General features: G+C 41.0%; 1 protein-coding gene across 13 annotated transcripts in view; it reads left to right on the plus strand.

Annotated features, from left to right (window-relative positions):
* Positions 1 to 25,306, plus strand: part of Mapkap1 (MAPK associated protein 1) — a 206,516-nt gene that overhangs the window by 28,478 nt on the left and 152,732 nt on the right. For 11 of the 13 annotated variants that reach the window (XM_076928551.1, XM_034494897.2, XM_034494904.2 and 8 more), the window contains 2 exons: positions 615 to 704; positions 9,073 to 9,221. The exons of 1 other annotated variant lie outside the window; for it this stretch is intronic. In XM_076928551.1, the coding sequence (XP_076784666.1) occupies positions 615 to 704; positions 9,073 to 9,221 (239 nt within the window). The remainder of the gene's footprint in view (positions 1 to 614; positions 705 to 9,072; positions 9,222 to 25,306) is intronic. One more of the 13 variants, XM_034494902.3, reaches the window with a different exon arrangement.

Consider the following 25,306-nt stretch of genomic DNA (forward strand, 5'->3'; position numbering starts at 1 on the left):
AAAGAAAAATTGTTCTTTTTAAGATTTGACTAATGTTACAAAGATACAAATCATTTATTTTACTACCTATAAACTGTTTCAGCCCACTGAAGAAAAGCTATGCTAATTTATATAGCTTTGACATTTTATAATTTTCATGATTTTTAGATAAAGGATTTTATATTTAAAACTTTAATAGTCTAGTCTGAGTTCATTTATCTTTAATTTTTGAAACGGGTAGAGTAATTCATAACAGTAATTTTATTCCTGTAATGTAATATTCACTTCAGTTCATTTGTGCATTAAAATTCCTTTAAGACCGTTATTAATGATTTATATAATGAAATGTCATATTAATCACAGAAGTTTTCACATTTTATTATTCTCTTCCATGTTAATACTATCTTTATGATCTCTATTAATGTTTTATATCCTCTAATTTCAATTATAAATCAAGAATATTTTCATGTTTTTGTTGGTATTTGCTTTTCAGGGGTGCCACCTTTAAAATTTTATGACTTTCTCCCTCCATATGCAATATAAAACATCTTTATTCATATAAAGGTAGTTAATTATGTCTTTGTTTATAGTAAACTTTCATTGACAAACTTATAGTTATAATATTTCTTTTCAAGCTCAAAGATTAGAACGACTCCGAAAAGAGAGACAAAACCAGATCAAATGCAAAAATATTCAGTGGAAAGAAAGAAATTCTAAACAATCAGGTAAATGGATATAATTTTCATTTATGATTTGGGATTTGTATATTTAGTTTGTTCATTATGTATTGATTTTTTTCTTTTAATCTTTCCTTCTAAGTATATACATTTGTGTTTTAAGCTTTGTGCTCTGTCTGTGTGTATTGGCCTCTGAAGCTGTGTGTTCCTTATATATTGTTGGTTGGTTCCTTCACGGTGGTTCTCAGGGGTTAGTTAATTTGGGTAGAGGGCCTTTTCTAAGGCACCTTGTTCTTGGGACCAATCTGTGTTTAAGTTGTAGATTCATTAATACAGTTCTATTCTTTCTTTCTTTCTTTCTTTATTCATTCTTTTATTGTTTCTGCACACATGTCATAGCACATTTGTTGAATCAGAGGTCAGCTTGCAGCAATCCATTTTCTCCTATTGTGTACGTTCAGAGAATTGAACATGGGTTCTTGATACAGCAGCCAGAACCTTTACTGGCTGAGCTACTGTGCTGTTCCCATCTGTATAGTCCTAACCTACACTCTTCACTTGCTTCAGTGTCCATAATAACTGCCTTTTCTGCTTATATGTGTTGACTCTTTCAGCTAAAACTCCAATCTGGGATTGTCAGCATTGAGGTTTTGTGTTCATACACTGTATGTAGATATAGGCTGGCCATATTATTATTATCATTATTATTATTACTACTTTGTTTACTATGAATAACACTTTATTTAGCCTTTTTTTTTTTTTTTTAACAACTGAAACTCTGGGCTTTTAAAATTAGCATCCTTGCCCATGACCTTTTCTTTCTTTCTTTCTTTCTTTCTTTCTTTCTTTCTTTCTTTCTTTCTTTCTTTCTTGTACACTGTAGCTGTCTTCAGACATCCCATAAGAGGGCATCAGATCTCATTACAGATTGTTGTGAGCCACCATGTGGTTGCTGGGAATTGAACTCAAGACCCCTGGAAGAGCAGTCTGTGCTCTTAACCACTGAGCCATCTCTCCAGCCTGCCTATGAGTTTCTTATATACTCTAGAAAAAGTTCTGACCTTGTGCTCCATGTAGTGGTACATGCATTGTCTAAGTGTTGCTTTCTTCTGTCTGCCTCTCGCCTTTTATATGTCTCACTTCTAAGCCTCGCCTTTAAGTCATGCCCTTAGGGCTTGTCTCTAAATCTGATCTCTAAGTCACACCCTTAAGCCTCGGCTCTAAATCATACCTTTAAAGTCTCACACATGGGCTGGAGAGATGGCTCAGGGGTTAAGAGCACTGGCTGCTCTTCCAGAGATCCTGAGTTCAATTCCCAGCAACCACATGGTGGCTCACAACCATCTGTAACTGGATTCAATGCCTTCTTCACATAAAATAAATAAATAAATAAATAAATCTTAAAAAAAAAAAAGAGTAAAGTCTCACACACCCAAGGGAAGATCCTGGGTATCTAAAGCAAGATGTTATCAGAGTGTGCTCAGCTGTTATAGGCTGATGTAATCAAGTCTCTTATCAGGGTATATGGCTCAAGATGGTTGCAAGGATGATAGCTGCCTTCTGTCAGCTCCCCACAGGCTTCACAATCTCAGGGCTTGAATTCAACATGGCTTCATCTTTAGGGTTTTGAAAGAGCCATATTACATATTTTCAATATTTCATTTTCAACCAGAAGAAAAAAATTTAAATCTTCATTACTGTGGAGATGGCTCAGTCGGATAAGTCAGGTCTGAAATTCGAGTGCTGAGGATTCAGTGGCAGGAGGATCTTGTGGGCTTCTGCCCAGCCAGTCTAGCCAACCAGTGAGATCCAGTTCTAGTGAATGACCTCAGCAAAATGAGGTGGGAAGTGATAGAGGAAAAGCCTGGACACGATTGTTGGCCCTGCACGTGCATGTGTGTGCGCGCGCGCACGCATACACATCTTGATAGTAAAGTGGTCTTAACATACTTTAGAATGATTAGATCATGTTTCCAAAATGTCCTCCTTGTTCTCCCAGCACCTCCCAATACTGCCTTGGCATGCTGGATGTCTCCTCTATCTCTTGTTATCTCAGTTGACTGTCCCCATTGGTGCTCAGTAGTTCTAAGGCTGGTGGTGTCAGTGACTGCTGTTGGACTAGCAGGGCCTCCATATTCTTCCCTCTACACACAGGGGGAGGGATTGCTGCATATGATCACAAGGGAGACAGGCTGGAAGACTTGATGAACTCACCAAAGTCGCATACACAACTAGAAGGTAGAAGCAGGGTCATGTCGCAGTTTACACCCAGCTTTGTTTTCTTCACTAAACCACGCTGCATGTACTTCTTGTTTCCTTCAGCAGTGTTTTCATTAGGTCCCATTTTCTTAGTGGCTTCCTCTAATTGAGGCCTAAGTAGAACCAGAAATCCCACTGCCATGCTGAGCATGGCAGTACACACATGCCATCCAGCATTCAGGAGGCTCCTGTAGAAGAATCTCAGATTTAGAGTCTGCCTGGGCTACATAGTGAGACATGGCACTCGAACACACATACACATAGACCCTTTCTTTTTCATATACCTCACCAATTGATTTCTTACAGTTTTCAGTGGTTTCTTTTCTTTTTTTAATGTTCATGTGAGTTTGCATGCGCCTGTGTGTGTGTGTGTGTGTGTGTATAGACTAGACAGTGACACAAGTTCCTTTCTCAGTCGCTATCCATCTTATATATGGAAGCAGGAGTTTGCCTTTTCATCCATAGTGGGGTCCCCTGTCCACTTCTGCCATGTCACACTGGATTAAAAAGCTTTTAACTTTGGTCCTTGCATTTGCTTGGCAGGCCTTTATCTGCTGAGCCATCTCCCTAGTCTTAGCTTTGCTTTTGATATTTTAAAGATCTGACTGGGCTGCCTCTGTTACCCCTCTCTTCATTGTATTTAACATGACCTGAAAACATGTCAGTCATGTTGTTTCTTTCAAATTCCTGTGTATTTGCTATAGTTGCTGTGAGTCTCCTCTTAGGAAGACAAGAGAGCTTACGCTCTGATTCATGAGCTACCCTTCATTCGCTTTCTTCACTTTCAATTCTTAAGTCTATAAATAAATAACATCGTGAGCCCAGCACCTCTGCTGTCTATTCAGCAGTCCCTTTCCTGCTGGAGAAAGATCTTCATCTGTCTTTTATTTCATTCTTCACTAGAAGAATCGTGTAATTATCATGAGCTCCCCCAGAATGCTCTTTTTTCCCACTGATTTGGTGCATTCGTGTGCATGTGTGTGTGGGACTACACACGTGCTGTGGTGTCTGTATGAAGGTCAGAAGGAAACTAAGGAGTTGTTTCTTTTCTAGGAACAAAGTCAGGTCAATAGGTTTGTCAGCTTTACCCTCTGAACCTCTGACTGGCTCCAGTGTGGCCTTTTCATAGAGGAGTTAAGGAGACTTGGATAGTGACACAAATCCACATGACATGTTGTAGGCAAATGTTTAGGGTAAGAGCATCTGCATGTCCTGTGACTCAGACTTCAGAGACAGATATGGACAGTGTCATCAGCAGTCTACTGTGTCAAGAGTTATGTCACTTAAAGGTGAGAGAGAAGAAACTGAAAAATTGTAAGCTAACGGTTCCACACAGGGAAAATGATTGTTGAGGTTATTGTGTATTTACTGCACGTTTTATTTGTGTAGGTGCGTGAACGTATTTTAAGCTGATCACATGATCATTTGTGTGCACAAATAGCTCATAAGTGTATCAATTGTAATGTCTGTAGAGTCTCCACTTTTTTGGTTTTTTGAAACAGAGTTTCTCTCTGAAGCCCCTGCTATCCTAGAACTTACCCTGTAGACCAGGCTGACCTTGAACTCAGATCCACCTACCTCTGCCTCCCGAGTGCTGACATTAAAGGTTTATGCCACCACCACCTGGCAGATATTCTATGTTTAATAAGTCTTAATAAAGTTGTTTCTGGAGTTTATATTTTTATTGTAAATAGCAAGTTCCTTTCTTTACTATCAAATATCTATTGTAAGATTTGTCTGATTATCTCAGTTTATGTTTGATTTTGCTTTCTTCAGATTTGAAACTTAAAGTTTCTTTGTTTCTTTGTTTGTTTGTTTGTTTTGAGACTGGGTCTTGATATTTATTTAGCACAGGTTAGCCTTTGTAATGAATTCCTTCATAATAGCAATATCTTTGTCTTATAATACTGTTAATCCTTCTTAGCTACCATTCCTTTCCCAATCTAGAGTCAGCAGTTTCTTCAGAGCATGTAGGTCCTTTTTAGTGCCAGCAGGGACTCAGTGAGCACAGCCTGAGTGCTGATGTTGTTTACAGATTAGAGTTTTCTTTACAGATTAGAGTTTTTCTTGTAGTTTTGTTAGGCTAGACATAGGTAAGGAAGTCAGTGCTTGAACTGAAATGTAAGTTTATGATTGTAGAGTAGTTAGTGTTTTTGTTTGTTTCTGACAAGATCTCACCATTCTTCTTGTAGCCCAGGTTGCTCTCGAATCTACCATCCTCCCACCACAGGCGTTGCCCCTCACCTCCCTAGATATTTGTTGTTTTGATTTTATGCTCATGTGTCTTTTCTCCTTATGTCGAAAGTTTGAGTTCTGGATAGAAAATTTTCTGTTAGAAAATGTATAACCACATTATTATGTGATTAAAAAATAATAATTTCTTTATAAATTAAAAAATACCAACTCATTATTGCATGTAGTCTCTTCTGTTTCACTTTTCTTTAGGTTGTAAGATTGCACTTTTAATTTAGTAGGTATAGGAGTAGTTTGGATATCATTGTAGGATCTGTTGATGGGTGGAATACAAGATGTGAGAGAGAAGAGTCAGGCAGCTTCCAAGCTTGGAGCATCATGGGATTGAGTTGCCACTGGAGAAGGAGAAGACTGTAGAGGAATTAAGTTGGGAAAGGAATACGAATTTGATTATGGGCATGGTCACTGATACACCAAATGAGGGTGTCAGATATAAAGTTAGTGTGTGTGGCTGTAATATTAGGACCACAAATAATTACTTAGGAGTCACCAACATATATATTGGATGTTTATTTAGGTCTTCACAGAGAGCACATGTGAGGACCAGAGGAAAACATGGAGTCAGTTCTTCTCTTCTCCCTTTATGTAGGACCTGGGGCTCTAACTCAGGTCTCTAGATATAAACACGGGAAGTGCCTTTTCCTTGGAGTCATCTTGCCTACCAGCCCTGTTTTCCTTTTTTTCCAAGGCTGGATTTTACAAAGAGTGAAGTTTACAGATGTTGAATATGCAGTTTGACAACTTAACAAATACATATACCTATGATCAACACCACAATCGTATGTAGAGGGATTCTGTTGCTCCTCAGAGTTTTCCTTCCTCAGAGGCAGACATTGTTCTAGTTTATATCACTGCAGTTTAGTTTCACCTCTTGTAGATGGTATTTTAAAATACAGGGCTAGTAGAGGTCACTTAGGCTGTAAATGTAGATGGAGAAAGAAGAGGCCAAAGGCAAACTTTGAAGAATTCCAGTGACCTAGGGAGCCAAGGGGAATCCACAGTGTGCTGAGGAGTGCTGGCCTGTGGGAGAACAAAAGTCACATCAAGTAGAGTCCTCCGAAAGCCAGTGAGAACAGTGTTTAAGAGGAAGGGAATGTCAGCCATGCCAAAGACTGCAGGGGATCTAAGGAGAGTCCAGAGAGAGAGAGGTGTTTTTTGTTTGTTTTTGTTTTGTGTAATCTCCATGAAGGTTAATTTGGTGGAGTGGGTGGCTGGAGTGTTTGAGTGACTGGGATTGAGTGGTGAGAAGGCTGAGATAGTAGGAATATAATAGGCAGTGGCTTTGAGCAGGAGAGAAATGGTGCAATAACTAGGAAGAAGGATTTTTTTTTTTTTTTTTTTTTTGAGCAGTATTATATGTACTGCTGGAACTAATGGAAAGTGGAAGAAAGAAGGAGCGGTACTTCTGGCTCAGCATCAGGGTGTGTAGGAGAGGAACTGGGCTGAGAGAGATGTTCTTCCATGGTATTAGGAGCAAAGACAGGAATATGTGCAGGTGACAGCAACAAGACTTTTCCTTGGTTATCTCCATTTCTCCAGGACACAGAGAGCTAGAGAGGAAGGAGACAGCAAGCTGGAGTAGAAATTGTTCTGAATGGAAAGAGCTAATAAATGTATCATCATCCTATCCATAACCCTCCTGAAAACACATTCAGGGAGTCATTCCCACCTCCTCTGACCGTTTCTCTGTGGTGCTAGCTATTTCTTAAGCTCAAGAGGACAGAGCACATAGCACTGTTAATAGGGGACCTTTCCTTCCTCAAGTGTGGCTAAAACACTGTTAAAAATTACATGTAGCAAGTTAGCTGTAACATTGAAAATACCACCTTAATCCTCTTGCAATAAGTTCTTCAGATGTGTATTTGATAGTGCCTTAGTCACTGTTCTGTTGCTGTGAAGAGGAACCTTGACTAAGGCAACTCTTAGAAAAGAACACATTTACTTGGGAGCTGGCTTACAGTTTGAAGAGGACTAGTCCATGATCATCTTTGTAGGAAGCTGTCAGGCATGGTGCTGGAGCAGTAGCTGAGAATGTTACCTCCTGAGCCAGACAGCAGGTGGAAGGGGAGGAGGGAGCCATGAGAAGAAGGGGATGAATGGACAGACAGACACTAGGAATGATGTGGGCTTTTGAAACCCCAGAGCCCACCCCCAGTGACATATTTCAGCAAGGCCATACCTTTTAATTTTCACTAACTGGGAACCAAGCATTCAAACATATGATATTATGGGGGCCATTCTAATAAGACTGGCACAGATAGATTCAGTGTGTTTATATGCCCAGAATCCAGATTTAGGCATCATGTGTTTAAAAAGAGTTTGATCTGCTAGCCCTGACCCCAATCCCAGTTTTGCTTCCCATGGTTTTAATTTCTGGTCAACCCTGCTCTGACAGTTTTAAGTGGGGAAAATTTAGGAATCAATAATTTGTTGATTCAAATAACCTATTACAGAATGCTGTTATGATGTGTAAAAAATATTAACAGTAATTTTTTGCTGTTTTTATTTTATAAGTGAAAGTTTATCATCAATATGTATGTGTAGAAAAAACAGTATAACCATGCATCACCTAACAATTTGAGAGACATTCACAGAATTCTTTCTGGCAGTTTTGTTATTGAGAGTGTAAGGCTAGGAAGGACTGGCATAAGCCAAAATGGTTATGATGCCACTAGCTTGTGCAACTTTATGGAGGCAGCACCACACGTGCAGTTTGTCTTTGGCTGGAAGAGGCAGTATGAGCGTGTTTGCAGGGATTGGTTTTCCCTAGGGCCTTAGAACCTGTCCCCTGTGGAGTGGGTACTTTGTCATCTGGCTCATTGCACTAACTCTGTAGAGATTCATTTGATGAATTTGCCTTGCCAGCCTTTTGATAAGCTGATGGAGTTTTCAAAAATTGCAAAATAACTAATGGAGAACTCTGTTGTTTTCTCTTGATTTAATTTGACACTGCTGAAGGGTTGACTGGGATTGAAGCTGTTGATTTCAGATTTAAAATGTGGGATTGAGTTATATAAAAGTTGAAGTGTAGACAGTTTTTAAGTTTATGAAATGGAAAAGTGTTCTGGTCCTTGTGTACTTGCCTTGTTACCGCACTGGTCACTGGTTACCTTGGTGGGTGGTCAGGTGAATTTATGGAGCTAAATGATTTTCATGAAGATTGTGGAACTGTTTTGAGTCAGTGATGAATAAGAGCTGAAAATTTTGATTTGATATAATTTAATTTGAATCCCTTCAATCATTCAGCAAGTATTATTGAGTTTGTGATATCTTCATTAGCATCTCCATTGGTGTAGATCCCAGGCCTGGGGTTAGCTAGCTGCTTGATTCTGGGCTTAGCCAGAATACTCAAAGCTGGTTTCTGCATTGACAGAATTGGCAGTACTACAGCCCACCTCAGCCTTGTTATGAAGGGTAAGCTGCATTGATGTGTACAAGGAGTGTACACATCTTTGTTCCTCCTTTTCCTTGTCTCTGTTTTTGTCCTCAAGATTTTGTGCTGGGTGCCACTGGAAAATGTGAAAGGACCTTGACCTTAAAGCTCTAAAAGTTTAAAATCAAATAGTAGTAGGCCACAAGAAAACTCCTTGAGGTTTTCTGGAGATTGACACACCAGAGAGGTGGAGTGAAGTGCTGAGTGTCACACAGCAGTAGCTTCTTCTAAAGCCCGGAGGCCTCACTGTGAACACGCTTCTGAGGAAGGCTGCTTTGCTGCAGAATTCTTTCCTTCTCATTTCAGGGCTGTGCGGGTCTGAGCTTGCTGCCCCTGCTGTGCACAACCCCCAAGTGTGTTTGAGGCTTTCTGCATACATCGACCCCAACCCATCTCTCCACATGCAGGAAGGGTGGACAGACTGTCTAATGTACATAGTGACAATGATGGTTTTATCCTTTTCTATCACAGCCCAGGAGTTAAAGTCACTGTTTGAAAAAAAATCCCTCAAAGAGAAGCCTCCAAGTTCGGGCAAGCAGTCCATATTGTCTGTACGCCTGGAGCAGTGCCCTCTGCAGCTCAACAACCCCTTTAATGAGTACTCCAAGTTTGATGGCAAGGTAAGTTCAAAAGTAAAAAGGCTTCATCCCTTTAAGACTGAGGAAGTTGATGTTGGCATTATTATTTTTATTAGATTTAGGTTTAAGACTGCCTCAGTTATTATAGAGCACCACATTTTTAAGACCATAGATGTAAAAAGGTAAGAGTATGGGCTCGTTGTTTCGAGAGTAATATTTAGAAGGGTTAATGCCTAAGCCTGGCACGCTCCCTCTTTGCTTCTCTGTACTTAGAGTCCAGGACTGCTTTAATTTTCCAAGATGCATATTTTGCACACATGTAAATAAAAATACATGTATATAAAGTCGAATAAGATGGTACATACCCGGGATTCTAACACTCAGTACGCTAAGCAGTTTGAAGCTGGCCTGAGATATATACATAGCAAGCACTTGTCTCTAAAGTCAAATCAAAACATGCCTCCATGCCTCTCTCTGTCCCCTATCGCCTTCATTCATTCACACACACACACACACACACACACACACACACACACACACACACACACACACGTAGAAGCAAAGGGAGGGCTGTGTGTCCCTATTTCTTTACCTGTTTCATCTCCGTGTACTTGGGAGGTCGGGCTGGGTAGACCGATGACGAGCTGTGTTGGAAAGCCTTGGAAGTGGGTCTGGAGGTGGTTTGCATTGTCCTGTCCACTGACTACAATTGCAGAAACTGTGAGGTCTTTCCTTATGAATTCTAGGCGATTGCATTTTGGTCTTTCACTCTTAGGGGATCTTGTTGGATACTGACAGGGATGGTGACTTTTATTTTTCCCTCCTATTTATAGTAATAGTTTGGTGTTATAAAATTAAAGTATGTGTATTTTCCTTCTAGAAAAATGGCCACTGTTTCAGGAGGAGCCTGGTGATGTTCTGAGCCTCATTTCTGAACTAAGTGGGGCCCTTTTTAGGAGACAGTTGATTTTTAAATTTATTGCCACTGTGTTTGCTGCCTGGCAGTGGTGTGGGGTACTGAGTGATAGCTTGCTCCCTGGAGGGGTCGTATGTGATTTATCTCATTTCAGCACCATTGCAATTAATAAATGGCAGTGCTTTGCTCATGTTTGCATTTTTCTTCTTCACTTGCTAATTCTGTCAGTTATTATCTTTGAGCAAAGAGATCTTTTTCTTTAACAACATTTTACCTTCTTCCCTAGGTGGGAGTCAGTACATGGCCATCAACAGTAAGGCTGTTGCTGTCTGAGGGTGGAGGACAAGAACTAGGAACAAAGCACATAAGTAACATTCAGGCCTTCAGGTGCTCCAGAGCTCCTCCAGAAAACACCCAAGAGCACACCAGTCTTTTTAGATTGCATTGCTCTGAGTTTCTATTTAGTCGACCCATGCTACCCAGGGATGTGGAAAGTAGCAAAAGGAAGGAAGGTTCCCCAGGATCTTGGAATGTCTCCAGCTGCACTGCTGAGGATGCATTTAGATGGGTGAGAAGCTCTTCTGAGGTGGGATAGGAGAGCTCCCGTAGCAGATACAGTTTCATTGTTTGATGTTGAAGAGTAGATAGAATAAATAATGTGTGATTCCATGCCAACCTAGTTCAATTCCATTCCAAGCTAGTTCAAACTTCACAAAAATAATGCATTCCAGGATTTCCCACTTCTCATTAGCCAGGTTTGGATTTGTCAGAGTTGTGAGCATTGGGTGGTGCAGGCAGCTGACTTCTGAAGTCTAGGGAGATGTTATTTCCTCGGTCACACTTGAAGTTTTGTTGGATGTGTGTTTATGTTTAAGTTGCCCTATGGTTTGTCATCATAGGCCTTTTGGTAGTCTATAGAGAGTGAGCATTGATTAAGAAGGATTTATATATCGATAAGTCTATCTTACAATGCCTGCTCTTTTATTATTACCCCATATATTACAGTGCTAAAATACAATTAAACCCTTGTTCTCATCTATTATTTAATATTGATGCATTTGGCAGATATGTAATGAAAGTGGCTAATATTTGAAGGATATTGTACTGTACATATTAAATCAGTCTTTATCTTTGTGAAAGGCATCAATATGATAGTCAATGGCATCTCAGTGATTAATAGAGAATTATACTTGAGTCAAGCCTTTTTGTAACCTAGAAATTAAAATGACTATTCAAATAACACCTCAAAAAGATCAAATTAGCATTTCGTGATTACATAATAATGGGATTGTAGTCGTGCTAACAGCGCCATGGCTGCCTCCAGAGTTGAGATCGTGTCAACCCCTGGATAATAAAGCCTTTTTGTACAAGTCAGCTTTAATCATTTCCAGATTGATTCTTCCCATAAATCATCTGACATTCAGTACTAAATTTTTGTTACTGTTGTAACTTAGAATTATTTTATTTTTATTCAGCTCATATTTAAGAAATGAAACGAGTATTCTTTCTTAACGATTCATCATCTTGTTATTGGGACTACATGTTTTTGCCTCAAATATAACGGTTTTTCTTGTGTTTAATACTGTATATGAATATGCAAATAAATGTCTTGTATAATTACCTGTATATAAATATATATGTATTTGCAAAGAATTTTTAAAGCCACTAAAACATATACAGTGTTTCATTTTCTTTTTACAAATATTCATGATGCTCTCTTTGGGACTAGTGCCTGCCTTATTTACATAATTAACTGAGTAGCTTAGGTCTCCTGGGCAAATGGTACATAATCGGGGAGAGAAGGGGACAGGAAGAGTTTGGGGTCTAATTAAATATGCTAAAAAACTACTTAATTATGTATTTCCTCAAGAGACTAGTGGCTGTGCAGTCTGTGTCCTCAGGATGCTGCTGTGTCGGCTTTGAAGAAAGGATTTGTTTCGGGTGTGGAGTTAGACTCTTGTAGTAGCTAAGCAAGCATAGCTGGTGTCTAACAGCTGAACACTTGAGTTGTTGGTTTTAGTGAGTCTAATCTCAGATTTTTCCTAAATGACAGTATTTTCAAATAATTTTGATTCCTATAGTTAGCTAATAATTTATAAAAAGTATTTTGCGGCTAATATATTTTTAGAGCATAGAGTTGGGAGGTCTGTACTGAGTTACGATTTTTGACAGTTTGGAGGGAGGGACATGCCAGGCTTATAGTGTTTATATTATGTCTTTGGTAAATAGATGATGGTGTCTGTGACTTGATTTGGATCTGTAGATTAAGTCTGTTTCTGAGTGTTTCAGAGAGGTTCAAGGCAGGCTCCAAGGAGCTGTAGGTGACACTTGGTCTGCTGAGACAATCCAGTATAGCATCTGCATGAATGAATTCTATTTTTGTTTGTTTTGGGGGTGTGGGAGTGGGAGGAGTGGTGTTTTCTGAGGATAGACTGCGGGCTTCCTGTGTGATGGAGAGGTACTCTGCCATTGAGCTACCGCCCTGGCCACTGTTAGAGACAACCTCTGTGAAACCTTCATAAAACACAACCTCTGCTGTAGGTTGAGGTCAGAAACTTCTGTTTTCACTTTAGGGGATGTGAGCTCTGCTCTGAGATGCTTGATGATGAGGAGGAGAAAGAGGAGGAGGAGGAGAAGGAAGAGGAAGAGGAGAAAGAGGAGGAAGAGGAGGAGGAAGAAGAGAATGAAGAGGAGGAGAAAGAGGAGGAGGAGGAGGGTGGGCTCTGGGGGAGGCCCTGGGCTAAGTGACCTGGAGATGCTGTGTCATGCCCAATGGAGTCGTTAGAGGGTGAACCCAGGGTTTCTTACACACACATGCTAAACATATGTTCAACCACAGGGCTGCATTCTTGGCCCCAACTTTATGTTTAGAGAATGGATTTAAGCCAGGTGTGGTGGCACACTCCTTTAATCCCAGCATTTAAGAGGCAGGGGCACCATCTTGATGATGCTTTAGGCATTGGAAGAACAAGACAATTATTTATTTATTTGCTTACTTCTCATTTATTTGGAAGGTAATGGCTGCTAAAAATCAGTTGGAAAGATAGTTGTGCATTAGTAATTGCTTGGCAGTTGTAATAAAACATTAGGTATCTACCTACTGTGATATAGCTAAATATTAGTCCCTAAATGTGAGGGTGCATTGTTTGCCTAGACAAAGGCTTAAAGAAGCAAAAGAGGGCTGGTTCCCACCAACAGCTGTGACTTTGATTGTGTTAACTTGTTAGAAAGTAGCCACTTCTCAGTTAGAAACTGTTTTAACGGGAAACTGCAGGGCGTGGGGGAGGGGATAATTCACAACTGCTAATTGCTTGGCTGTTAATTTTCATAAGTGTTGATAGAAGCAGTTCCTTAAATTAAACTTTGTTTAAAATGTATCAGGGGAAATATTCCACAATGTCGAGCCTGAAGTGAAAATTAATATGAATGCCGTGGCAATTAACACATACTGGTTAATAGCTTTTAGCAGCATTTTGGGATGATAGTCCTTAAATACATTTTTGCATGCTGCTCTTGTTTCAGCATTGTTCTAGTGGATGTCTGGGTAATTATGAACAAATGTTTCCTATAATCATTGGCATTTAATAGCTCTCTTCAAAGAAAGTCACTTGAAACTTTTACAGAAAAGAATGACGTCACAAAGAAATGTTATACACTTAGAAAAGGTCAATGAATTGAAACCATGTTTTGAATAAACAGCTGGGCTGGACAGGTGGCTTAATGGTTAGTGATTAGGAGCACTGGCTGCTCTTGCAGAGGACCTGAGGACCCAGGTTCCATTCTTAATACCCATATGGCAGCTTACAACTGTCATAGTTTCATAGCTTACAAACTGTTTAGTTTCAGGGGTGCACAGCTATATACATCAAACAAAAATAAATATTAAAAACAAAAGCAGCCATAGAATAAAGGGCTCCTCATCTGAAGTTGGGAATTTTGCTATTATTATGGGAATGAGCCCTTCTAATGTTAAGTTACTTTAGCTTCAGAGTATTTTCTAAAATTGTGATAGTTTGGGTTTTAGTGTTGGCTGTCTTTCTTTCCAGTAGTGGCCTTGAATTACGAGCCCTTTGTCCTTCCTCTTCCGTCTGCTGAAGGGGCCTGTCCACCCTTCCTCTCCTACCCCAGGGAAATAAGAGAAACTAAGAATGAAGTCGGCTGCATTGTTACCCTCTTCTCACATACATTGCACCCCTCTTTTAATAAGGGGTCTCCTGAGGTCAACAGTAAGTTCCCAGTCAGAGACAAGCACAGGATGACTTAGGGCATTTTTAGGAGATGTCTTATTCTTTTTTTTGTTTGTTTTGTTTTTTGTTTTTTGGAGACAGGGTTTCTCTGTGTAGCCCTGGCTGTCCTGGAACTCACTCTGTAGACCAGGCTGGCCTCGAACTCAGAAATCCGCCTGTCTCTGCCTCCCAAGTGCTGGGATTAAAGGCGTGTTAATCACCTTTAATCCCAACCATTAGTCATCTTTCAATTAGATATTTTCCCTTTATCATCTTAATGCCTCAGCCTCCCAAGTGCTGGTTGTACAGGCACGAACCCCCATGCTTGTGTTTATGTTCATAAAACAAAGTTAATGGTAAATATAGTATTGTGAGGATCCAGTGGAGAGGATGTTGGTAAAGTGCCTGGTCATGGCCCGTGCTGAGAGATGTGTAGTTTACTTTCCTCACATTCATTTACTTTCTATGTAGAGGTCCAAGTGTGTAGCAGCACTTGAGTCTGGATAGTGGTGAGGGCGTACACCTGACTTCTGATGTGTGGGCTTCTTCCCTTGGGGGCAGGGAATAGATGTGGGACTATCTCACTTGAATGATAACACAGCCACCAGTGAGGAGGGTCTGAGGAACTGGAAGAAGTAAAGGCTATATAATTGGAACCCAAGGTTGAGGCAAATGAGGCTGCTGAGGCAAAAGTGTTCTCTTTAACCTAGAAGTACTGAGAGCCTTGAACGAGTTCAGATGGAGCCTTGAGGTATGCTGATGTATGCCTGAGTGCGTGCAAGCATGCGTGCGTGCGTGCGTGCATGCGTATCTTAAGGGGGAGGGTTGTTTGTTAAACCCACATGCTAAGGAAGTGTGCCACTAAGCTTTTACCACAGCCCTTCAGTTTTGTGTATCCAGATGGTCATTGGGAGTCTGCTGGATAGAGTATGCAAGGACAGAGACACCAATCAAGAAAATCTTACCTTGGTGAGAGATGAATGGGCAGGGGGTAATGGGCTTAATCAGTGATGGAATTGGAGATGCATTTGTGATGTCTAGTATATAAAAATGGTTAGACTCGATGGGTGATGTGTAGGGAGATGGAGCAGTATCACTTAAGAAAATAAGTTGATAGTAATTCTTGGATGGTAGCGAACTAAGAAGTCAAGTGCAGCTATGTTTCTGGTCTAGTGAGGTTACTATTAAAGCACTCCCTTCTCCTTAATTACCCCAGGTTAGTAGGAGGAAGTCTGGTGGAGTGTGTTCTTAGCTCTGTGGTACCAGGGAAAGCCTAGGAAACAGCCCTTACTACTGCTAACAGCTGATGGTGCATCTCTGACCTCGCCTTGCTCAACATGAATTGCAGTAGATATTCTTGTTTCTCAAAGCTCTAGGCCCCGAATCACTTTTGTTACTTACGTGAACAAACTGATGTTGAGATCTCCAGCCAGAGCCGAGTCTGGAGATTTCAGTCATTGCTTTTGTCCTGGTAGTCCAGCTGGTCTTGAACTTTGTAGCTCAAGTGATACATCCGTCCTCATCTTCTACACACACATTATTTAGTGTTGATTAGGTATGTACTACTCTACCCTGATTAATTTTCATTCTTTAAATTGTTTTTTATTTTTTGAGATTATAATCTCATCACATCACTTTCCATTTCCTTAATGTTCTTTCTTAATGTTATTCATGTTAACAAAAGGAGAGCCAGAAGACCATGTGTTGATAGGAATGCAGATACAGAGTCTCTTCCCGTGTGTTAGCTGTGACTGTGCCATTCTTTCTCTGGGTTCTTCACTTGCCGTTTCTCACCTATGAGCATCGTGTTTTCACATGTGTAGTTCCATGGTAATGGATAGTAGTAGCGTCTAGAGGGTTGTAAATGAAAAGTTTTGAATTCTTGAAAAGTTGGTATGTACATGTGCATACTGTGTGTTGTGGCCCAGGGTTTGTTACCTCATTTTACAGATGAGGACAAAGGCTGAGAAAGGGTACCCCACTAGTAGGTAACAGAGTTGGAAAGAACTTCTTTTTCTTTAGGCCCAGTGCCAAAGCTGTCTTTGCTGTATTCTTTTCTTCATTGTTATGAAGAGGAAAAAAGGTTTATACTTGAAGATTTTCAAAATTTAAAAACAAGTTTTTTCTTTGCCAATAAATTGGAAACCTGATAGAGCAGTTTGGGTCTTATTATCAACTGTGTGGTTGGATTAAGTTATTATCTCTTGAAAGTCTCAATCCCCTTAGAGGTAAAAGGGGACATGAAGATAGGGGCTGGGTGTGGGGGAATATTTTTTTGTAGACTTCACTGTGTGCCTCACAGGATATCTCTCTTCCCATTGATCTTCCTTGTGTGCAGAGTGGACTCACCCTTATTCTCTGACCTCCTACCTGTCCATTTTAGCCAATGGCGTACTAAACAGCCCGCCTGGATTAAACATTGCATACCAGTTTTGCAGATAAGCTGTAGTTAACTCCTTGAAGGAGTTGGAAGGTAATGGATCCAGTGATTGAAGAGTAGAAGAACCTCCTCCTGTCCCCATTCAGGGGATGGAATTCAGGAACTTTCAAATGTTAGGCAAGTGCTCAACCACTGCGCCACACCCCCAGCCTAGAAACCAGCTTTCCCTTCAGGGCTATACTCATTGCTGGGGACCCTGAGAGTTGGCTTGTGACTTCAAATGCATCAGATTCAGAGAGGAATAATCCCACGGACATCAGGCTGTAGCTAACATGGTACGCCCTGTAGTAGAGATTGACATGGCAGATTCTGGAGGGTGTCAGGACAGCAGTGGTGAAGAGCAGGTGTAGGTGGCTCTGCTCTGTCTAACCTCTTCCGTTGTCAGAATTTCTGTTGTAGAAATTCCTAGAAAGCAGAGGTTCTGTTTTGTTCACTCTTGTAAGGAAGCTCACAATGGCATTCTCCACATAAATGTGGAAATTTTGAATGGTAGTGGTAAATTTTTAAGGCCTGCTTTGAGGCAAGAGCTGTGTTCTATTCAAGTCTCTTCTCCCTTCTCTTATGCTAAGTTTAACACCTAGACAGAGATACACGTAAGAAACTAACTTTAGGGAATTTGCAAAATATGCTACTATGCAACCAAAGATTAAATTGATTTGTTATATGTGCATTTAGCTACAATTCATTTTAATTGTCTGTATGAAGTTAAAAAGTATTAGTGTCAGATAAAGATTCATCACCAGTGCGTGATTTGAGGCTGGTGCTGGAGCGTGCAGGCGTGTGCTCTGCAGATGTTTGTGTAAGGCGCTGTCTTTCCTGACAGCAGTTAAAAAGTATGGCTATAGTAATCAAATTGTGCTGCAGCGACTCTGAGGCTAGGACCAGATTGAATTAAAATAGATATAAGATTTATGAATAGCAATAGCTGTGATAAAATTTCACTGCCTTTTTCAACAGGAAGGACTTTCCACAGTGGAAAGAAGAAAATCTAATAACCGCTTTCCTAAAACCATGCTTTCGCTGACTTTCATTTTCCCTTCCTAATTACAGCATCAAAACAGTAACTTACAAGGGCATTTTCTGTTCTTTTCTCTCTTTCTTTGGCCGTAATAACCTTTCTTCCTCCCTACCCCTGTTGTATTCAATACATAGCATTAAAACAAGCATTTTGATATAATACTGTTTTAGTTTAGAAGTATAGTTCCGATAAAGCAGCCCAATTAAGAGAGGTGGTTAAGCCCCATTTAAAGAAAGCCTTTTTAGCACCACTGTAGCTGCATTTCCTTAGTTTCTGTTTCATGCCTTGTTCTATAAATTGGCCCGTGTTGTCTGCTTATTCCTCGGGCTTCTAGCGGCTATTAGCACTGATGGTCAGGAGCCTGGAGCACGGCAGAAGGAATGCATGATGCTCTGGCCAAATGCGTGAAACTGTGGCTCTTATTTTCTCTTTCTGAGACAGGCTTGCTGTGTAGAACAGGCTGGCCTTAAACTAAGGATCTGCCTTTCCTTCTGAGATGACCTTCTTGTGGGACTGTGCCTGGCTAATTTTAATATTACTCTGTCCACAGGAATTGTTTGTTCAAGACAGGGTTTCTCTGTGTAGCCCCCAGCTGTGTGGGACCTTACTGTGTAGACCAGTATGACAAGATCTAAGAGAGCTGCCTCTTGCTGCCTCAAGGCATGTACCACCACACCCTGCTTGTCCACAGGAATTTATCAGACTAAAATCTCTGTGATTTGTTTTCTTTACTTTCCAGGGGCCTTGTCACAGGTTAAACAGTTCTTTAATATTAATCATGTATGCATTTTTAAAATAGAGGACCTCTGTGTTGATAGAAGATGTTAAGAGTTCAGTCTTGGTTGACATGATAGCTATCATGATGCCACTTCTGCCTGCCTGGGTTGCAGGCTGAGGTAGGAGAAGCTCAAGGTATGCTTTGGTTACAGAGTAACTTGAAAGCCTGTCTGAACTTGGTACAACCTTATTTCAAGTGAGATCCAGTACATTCTGGGTAGTATGGCCATAGATGAGACCTTACTTCAGAAGAAAAAAGAAAATGCTTGTTTACCATGTGGAAGACCTTAGATTCAATTCCAGTACTGCGAGCACACAAACAGGTATGTATGTTTCTGAAGTGACAACCATTTTGGAACCAACATTGTCAGGGTTCTCTCAGAATCACTTACATGATGAGAACACTGCCTGCCAGTGTTTATGTTCCAAGCTCAGTCTACTTACAGGATAAATAAGAGGCAGAGGGGTGCTGACATCTTCTCTCCCAAGAGCAGACTCTTCTAACATTAGAGTACTGTGGACGTCCTCTTAGGTGACATTAGGGAAGGAAGCTCAGTCTCATTGGCCACTGCTCCCTGGCTGTCTCTAAAAGGGCACTCTTCCCTGTGCCTTCACTGAGCTCCATCGCTCAGATGTTGCGGGGGAAATAAAGTACTGTTTGACTTGAGGGTGGCAGAAGGGAAGGGTGCTGTCCTATCTTTTGTAAGCATGGATGGGGTCTGCCCCTGCAGCTTTTCCTGCAAAGCCCTGGCTTGAGTCCCTTCTCTGTCTGATCAGAGGCTGAACCGGCTTCCTTTTGGTGCAGCTGCCCTTTCTACTCAGCTCCATTCTAGCCGCCTCCCTCTACTTTCTCTTCCTAATAGCTTCTCTATGTATATGAGCACAAAGGATGGAGAATGAATTTCTGTTTGTCTTGTTCTCTCCTCTTGGTGATTTTGAGATTTCTCTCCACCTTCTGCATGTCTGAAGATCTGCCACATTATGAATGATGATTGTGCTGTGTCTAACATGCTGTTGAATATTTAAAAAAACACATTTTTCATATTCAATTAGGTATACAGAGAAAAATGTTAAGATGTAATTTTGATCTTGAAATGCAGTTATGTAGAACTAGAAACGGATATTATCTCTTTAAATGAGACAGCAAGAATAGGTCTGTTGACCATGAATAATTTTTGTCAGTTTTGCTACCCCGGCAGATCCTTCATTAAGCGTTCAGCATTAAATTAAAATAAAACCAGTTTCCAATAGTAATTAACTTGAGTATATCGGGAGGCCATTATTCACATTAAAGTAACCTTTTAATAGCTCTGCCTTTAACTTCACTGCAGGTAATGACTTTAAAGAGCACTTATTAAAAGAGAAATGGTAATGAGCTTTAATAAAGCAGAACAACTTGAAAATTAAGAACCATTTTCTATGGAACAGGATGTGTAGGTGTGACTTCAACACCACATTAATGCTGCTAGTAATTCTTCATCTAGTCTCTTAACGTTAACAGTGATTGCAAAGGGACAATTGTATTACAAAATTAATTTTGCCATTTTGGGGTAAAATTGTGCTAATATGGAATATTGTGTTTCATATTTTTCAAGGACTCTTACTACTAGAATGGATGAGTTGCTCACAGTTTTAATTCTGGACCCTTATTATGCACCCATCTTTAATGAAAATAATTAAGGTAAATGGGTTAATGAAGGTTGTCTTGAGCCATCTTGGTAGTTCATACATTAGACACTTGCCTTAGGAGGTTCTAAGGTGATTAGTAAAACCTGTCGTCCACCTGACATTCTTTCTTCTAAGAACACCCCCGTGAAGATCTATGGCTTTCTGATCTGCAATCTCCATCCCCTTTTCACCTCTTATGGGAAGGCCGGCAGCTTCCTGAGTATACCAGGTTTTTTTGAGCTCCGATTGAATTAAAACTTATTCCTTTTGCTGGTGTTTGTTTTTTGAGATAGAGTCGATCTAGATAGCTTAAGCTGACCAGGAACTCACCGTCTTCCTACCTCTGTCTCTTGAGTGCTGGGGTTAAAAATGGCATCACTAGCCCAGTTTTAAGTTCATAAATTTAAGGATTGGTATTTTCTAACTGTCCAACTGATTGTCTTAAAAGACAATGTTCTTCTGCATTTATTTATCAGTTCAGGAATTTCAAGGTGAGCCAAAGCTAGCAATGACAGGGAATTTCTTCCCATGTTCACACTGAGAAAATGTACATCTACAGTGGATTTAAGACACTATCAGCTTTCATTATTTATGTGTTGGAAATGCTGGCAATCAACCTAAATGCCCAGTGCTAGAGGCTGAGCAGAATTTGAGCATTAGTCTCTACGTAATAAGCGTTAACTTATAATAAAAATGATGGCACCTGTGTTACTGCTTGGCAGTGACAGACCTTTGTAACCTATGTAAAAGCAGGTTATGAGAACTGTGTATATTGTCATCAAGTGTGTAAATGTGCCCATGTGGAGATGTGCACAAATACAGAGTGCCATGTTTTTATTGATTCAGCAGTTGGTGTCTGGATTTCTTTTTCAAAGTGATTGCATTGTTCTTTTAATTGACAAAGACACAGAGATGCTAAAATGTAAAGTTTTAAGAAAAAAACAATTACCTAAGTTATTTAGAGAAACTTGGTAGGCTTTGTTTAGACAGATGAAGCTGAGTTTCAAAATAGTGAAATGCATTTTTTTGTTTTTTGAGATGGGATTTCTCTGTGTAGCCCTGGCTGTCCTGGATCTTACTTTGTAGACTACGCTGGCCCAGATCTCTGTGATTAAAGGCATGCATCACCACACCGAGCTGCGAAATATGTTCTTAAAAACTGTTGTAGGGCTGGAGATATGGCCCCCTTAGGACCTGGGTTCCATCCCTAGCAACCATAGAGCGGTTCATGACAACTTGTATCTCCAGCTGTAGGGAATCCTCTGCCTACTTCTGGCCTCTGAGGGCACTGCATTCATGCACACAAATCCACACACAGACGTACAACAAAAATAAAGGCTACTTTATTCCCTCTCCATGTGCATGTCTACTACTGACATCATAAGCTACCAGATTAATTTGTTTACAGATTAAGAAAAACCATTGAGTACTTGTTTGAACACCACTCTCTATCATAACGTCAACAGATGTTAAGTATCTGCTGTATCCAGAGCACAGACTGGTCACTGGGGAAGGGGAAAGGAGTCCCTGCCTTTAAGAATTATACAGGGTAACAGTGTCTGCTGTGCTGAGTCCCCCTGTGCCAGGCAGCACATGGTTCTGTGATCTAGACATTCTTACCCCATGTTGATACTGGCCAGCTCGGGGGAAATGAGTTAAGCAGTTTTCCTCCCAATCATACCTGCTGTGGTACAGATTTGGGTCCAGACTATAATGAAGTTTGGAGTTTATACTGTTTTAAGAAGAACTACATGTCTTAAGAGAAATCTTTTTAAAGCTAGATATAGTGTCTGTACAGTTAGTTCCAACATTTGGTCAGCCTGGTCTACACAAAGTGTTCCAGGATAGCCAAGTCTGCATAGAGACCCTGTCCAAAACAAAGAAAAAGAAAAATTAGAAAAGGAAAAATACTGTTTCAATGAATGCTATTTTCTTGTCAAATATACCAAATATTGGGGTGTAAGAGTCTCTAGTTTTCCTGACTTATAGCATGAGAAGCTTACTAGACTTGCCCTTTCTACATTGGCTCTAGGAAAGTACTTGATTCATAAACCCTGGATTTTATTTTATTTTATTTTATTTTTTGAGAATGAAATGTTTTCCCTCATAGTGTACTCTTTTGTTTTGTTTTGTTTTGTTTTGTTTGAGACAGGGTTTCTCTGTATAGCCTTGGCTGTCCTGGAACTCACTCTGTAGACCAGGCTGGCCTCGAACTCAAATCCGCCTGCCTCTGCATCCCAAGTGCTGGGATTAAAGGCATGTGCCACCACTGCCTGGCTCTTATTTTATTTTTTGAGACAGGGTCCCACTGTATATCCCTGGCTGACCTGGAACTTATATAGACCAAGCTGGCCTGCACTCACAAATATCCAGCTGCCTCTGCCTCCCAGTGAGATTAAAGGCATTTGCCATCACACATGGTCAAAATCCTGGATTTTATTAGTTAGTGTCATTCACTTTCTTCTTCTTCCTTTGTATCTCAGGCTGACCTCAGCCTAGCTTTCTATGTGATTTTGAATGCATCATCATATCCTTTTAAAAAGCTAAAACCATATGGTGACACGAGGTGTGATCCATTATTAAAATTAGATAATTTTTTGAGATAGTGTAGGAGTATTTGAAAACCTATAGCCATGTAGGTTCTTTTTCAAAACATACTAGTGTAGTCAGGGCAGGTGTTCATCCATCAGCTGTTTATTGTTTGTCTGGTTTCAAGTAGAGTGAGCAGTCCCAGGGGTACACTGCTGAGAGGGTGCTCCCTGTTCTCAAGGGCCCAGCTCAGAATCTGACTCAGTAAACAAAGACAGAAGGATCTGTAAGTTCAGAGAAAGGAGCTGAGCTAAGACAGAGTCTGAGTTGGAGATGTTCCTGAGTCCCAAGCCCAGCTTCTAAGATGAGGAGATACTAGCTAAAACCCTAATAATTTAGTTCTTCATTGGCTGCAGCTATCCCACTGAGGGCCCAGGACCCCCAGAGTTCCCAGAGTGGGTTTATGCTAGAGACCTTGTGGCATGCCTATTGCCATGTGGACTTTTTCTTCAAGAGCCAACTCAGCTGTTACTTTTCCTGTAACATTTCTTCTGGTCACCTAGCTGTGGCTTCTTCTGGACTCCACAGTGCCTATGCCTGCACCTTTCAGATTCCAGATCTGTCCATTTCTGTGTCCCTCTCCTTTTCTTCTCCATCACAGGGTACTCAGCACAGTGCTTGGTAGGAATTGGGAGGGAACAATTCACAGAAATGAAGTAAGTTCAGAGAAAGGAGCTGAGCTAAGACAGGGTCTGAGTTGAAGATGTTCCTGAGTCCCAAGCTCAGCTTCTAAGACGAGGAGATACTAGCTAAAACCCTGATACACACTGATGTCCTGGTGTGCCTGGCATGGATCAGGTGAAGTTCACTATATCCCTATGAGGTGGTACTGTGATAATTCTAATGACAGGAGAGGAAACTGAGACTTGCCTGTGGTTGTGTGGTTAGGAAGGAGTCAGCATTTGAATCCCTGCACTGTAGCCCTTGGAGTGTTCCTAACCTGTTCTACTTACTATGTGGCAGGCTCCCAGAGGGCTTCCACTTGTTATTGTGAGGTTAATTCTCAGCCAGTTTGTAAGTGGCTCCCACTTTACCCAAGGGGCTTAGCCACAAAGGTGGTAATGGTTCCTTCTGCCCTGAGGTTTTCATGAAGTCCTTTTGCGATGGAGTATTTGTAGCCAGAGCCATTTAGGAGACAGTGAAGTGCTTAGGGGCAGAGTGCTGCTGTTCTGCTCATGACACAATGTTTTATGTCCTGCAGCATTAAAGGGCACATATCTGCTTCCTCTGCTGAGTGATTGAGAGACATGAGTGGGAGTAACTTCTACTTGGAAAGATGAGGGTGCTTTACAGAAGATGAGGGTGCTTTACAGACCCGTGTTTAAACATGACTGGAGCTTGTAGAAAAAGCAGAAAAACACTCAAGTGTGGTTTCTGTGTCAAATAGGGTCTTTGTATGAAATCAGTAACATCCAGAGAAGGATTGTTTCTAGAATGTACTTTCCTTCTGTCACTCTGTCCTGCAGCACGTGTTCACCGCATTATCTGCCAGACTCACCGTCAGTCCCTCATGTCCTGTTTGGACTTTCCACACCCTACAGTAGCGACTTCTCCGTTGACCTCTCTGCCTCTTTCCCCTCTTATTTAGTGTGTCCTATGTTGTAGTGGCCAGATTCCCCACAGCCTCCCCACTGAACACAAGCATTACATGTACATGGACACATACACACACCCCTACACCTTTTCCAGTACACTTTTTGTTGTTGTTGTTGTTTTGCTTGTTTGTTTTGAGCCCTGGCTGTCCTGGAACTTACTATGTAGTCCAGGATGGCCTCAGATTCACAGAGTTTGTTTTTTTCTGTCTTCTCTCACTTTGTTCTTTCACACATGCCTCTCCAATAGCCTCTCTCTGTGGGCATGGCATCTGGTGCAGGTATGGTATTTCAGCCTCTGCCTGGCCCAGAGCTGTGGTGTTCTCAGAGCTTGTCTCCTGCCCTGTTGTCCAGCAGCCGGTCCTTTGGTTCCTTCTTTCACAAATCAGAGGAGGTAGACTTGGGAATAGCTCCTATGTGGCCTCTGCCCCCAAGTTCTTGTTTTTTTAGGGGAAGGCACCTCAAAGTAGTAGCTGTTCCTGCCATAGAAGCTATAGCTGATGCCAGGAGATCAGACACGTGCCAAGCCGAGCTGAGTCCAGCTGACTTTTCGCTGAGTGAATGCAGATGTACCTTCTAAACATTTTTCTTTAATGAAAAATCTCCCAAGCTCCATGGATACAAATATGAGTATCTGTTAGTGTTCTGAAGGACTTGGTGGCAGTAGTAGGTGGTATTGCTGGAGATAAGTGGGAAGGAGGAAGAGGCAGGGACAGGGAGATGGACCAGCCATCGGGGTACTTAGTCAGAGAAAGGTGCCAGAGGGATGGACCAGCCATCGGGCACTTAGTCAGAGAAAGGTGCCAGACAAAGAAAGGATGTGGTACAGTGGTGTGATCATGAACAGCAGAAGACTCTCCATCAAAAGATGTAGATTCCATCCCCCTGTTCTGGATTTTTG

Source organism: Arvicanthis niloticus, chromosome 2 (genome assembly GCF_011762505.2).
Source record: "Arvicanthis niloticus isolate mArvNil1 chromosome 2, mArvNil1.pat.X, whole genome shotgun sequence".
Lineage (NCBI taxonomy): Eukaryota > Metazoa > Chordata > Mammalia > Rodentia > Muridae > Arvicanthis > Arvicanthis niloticus.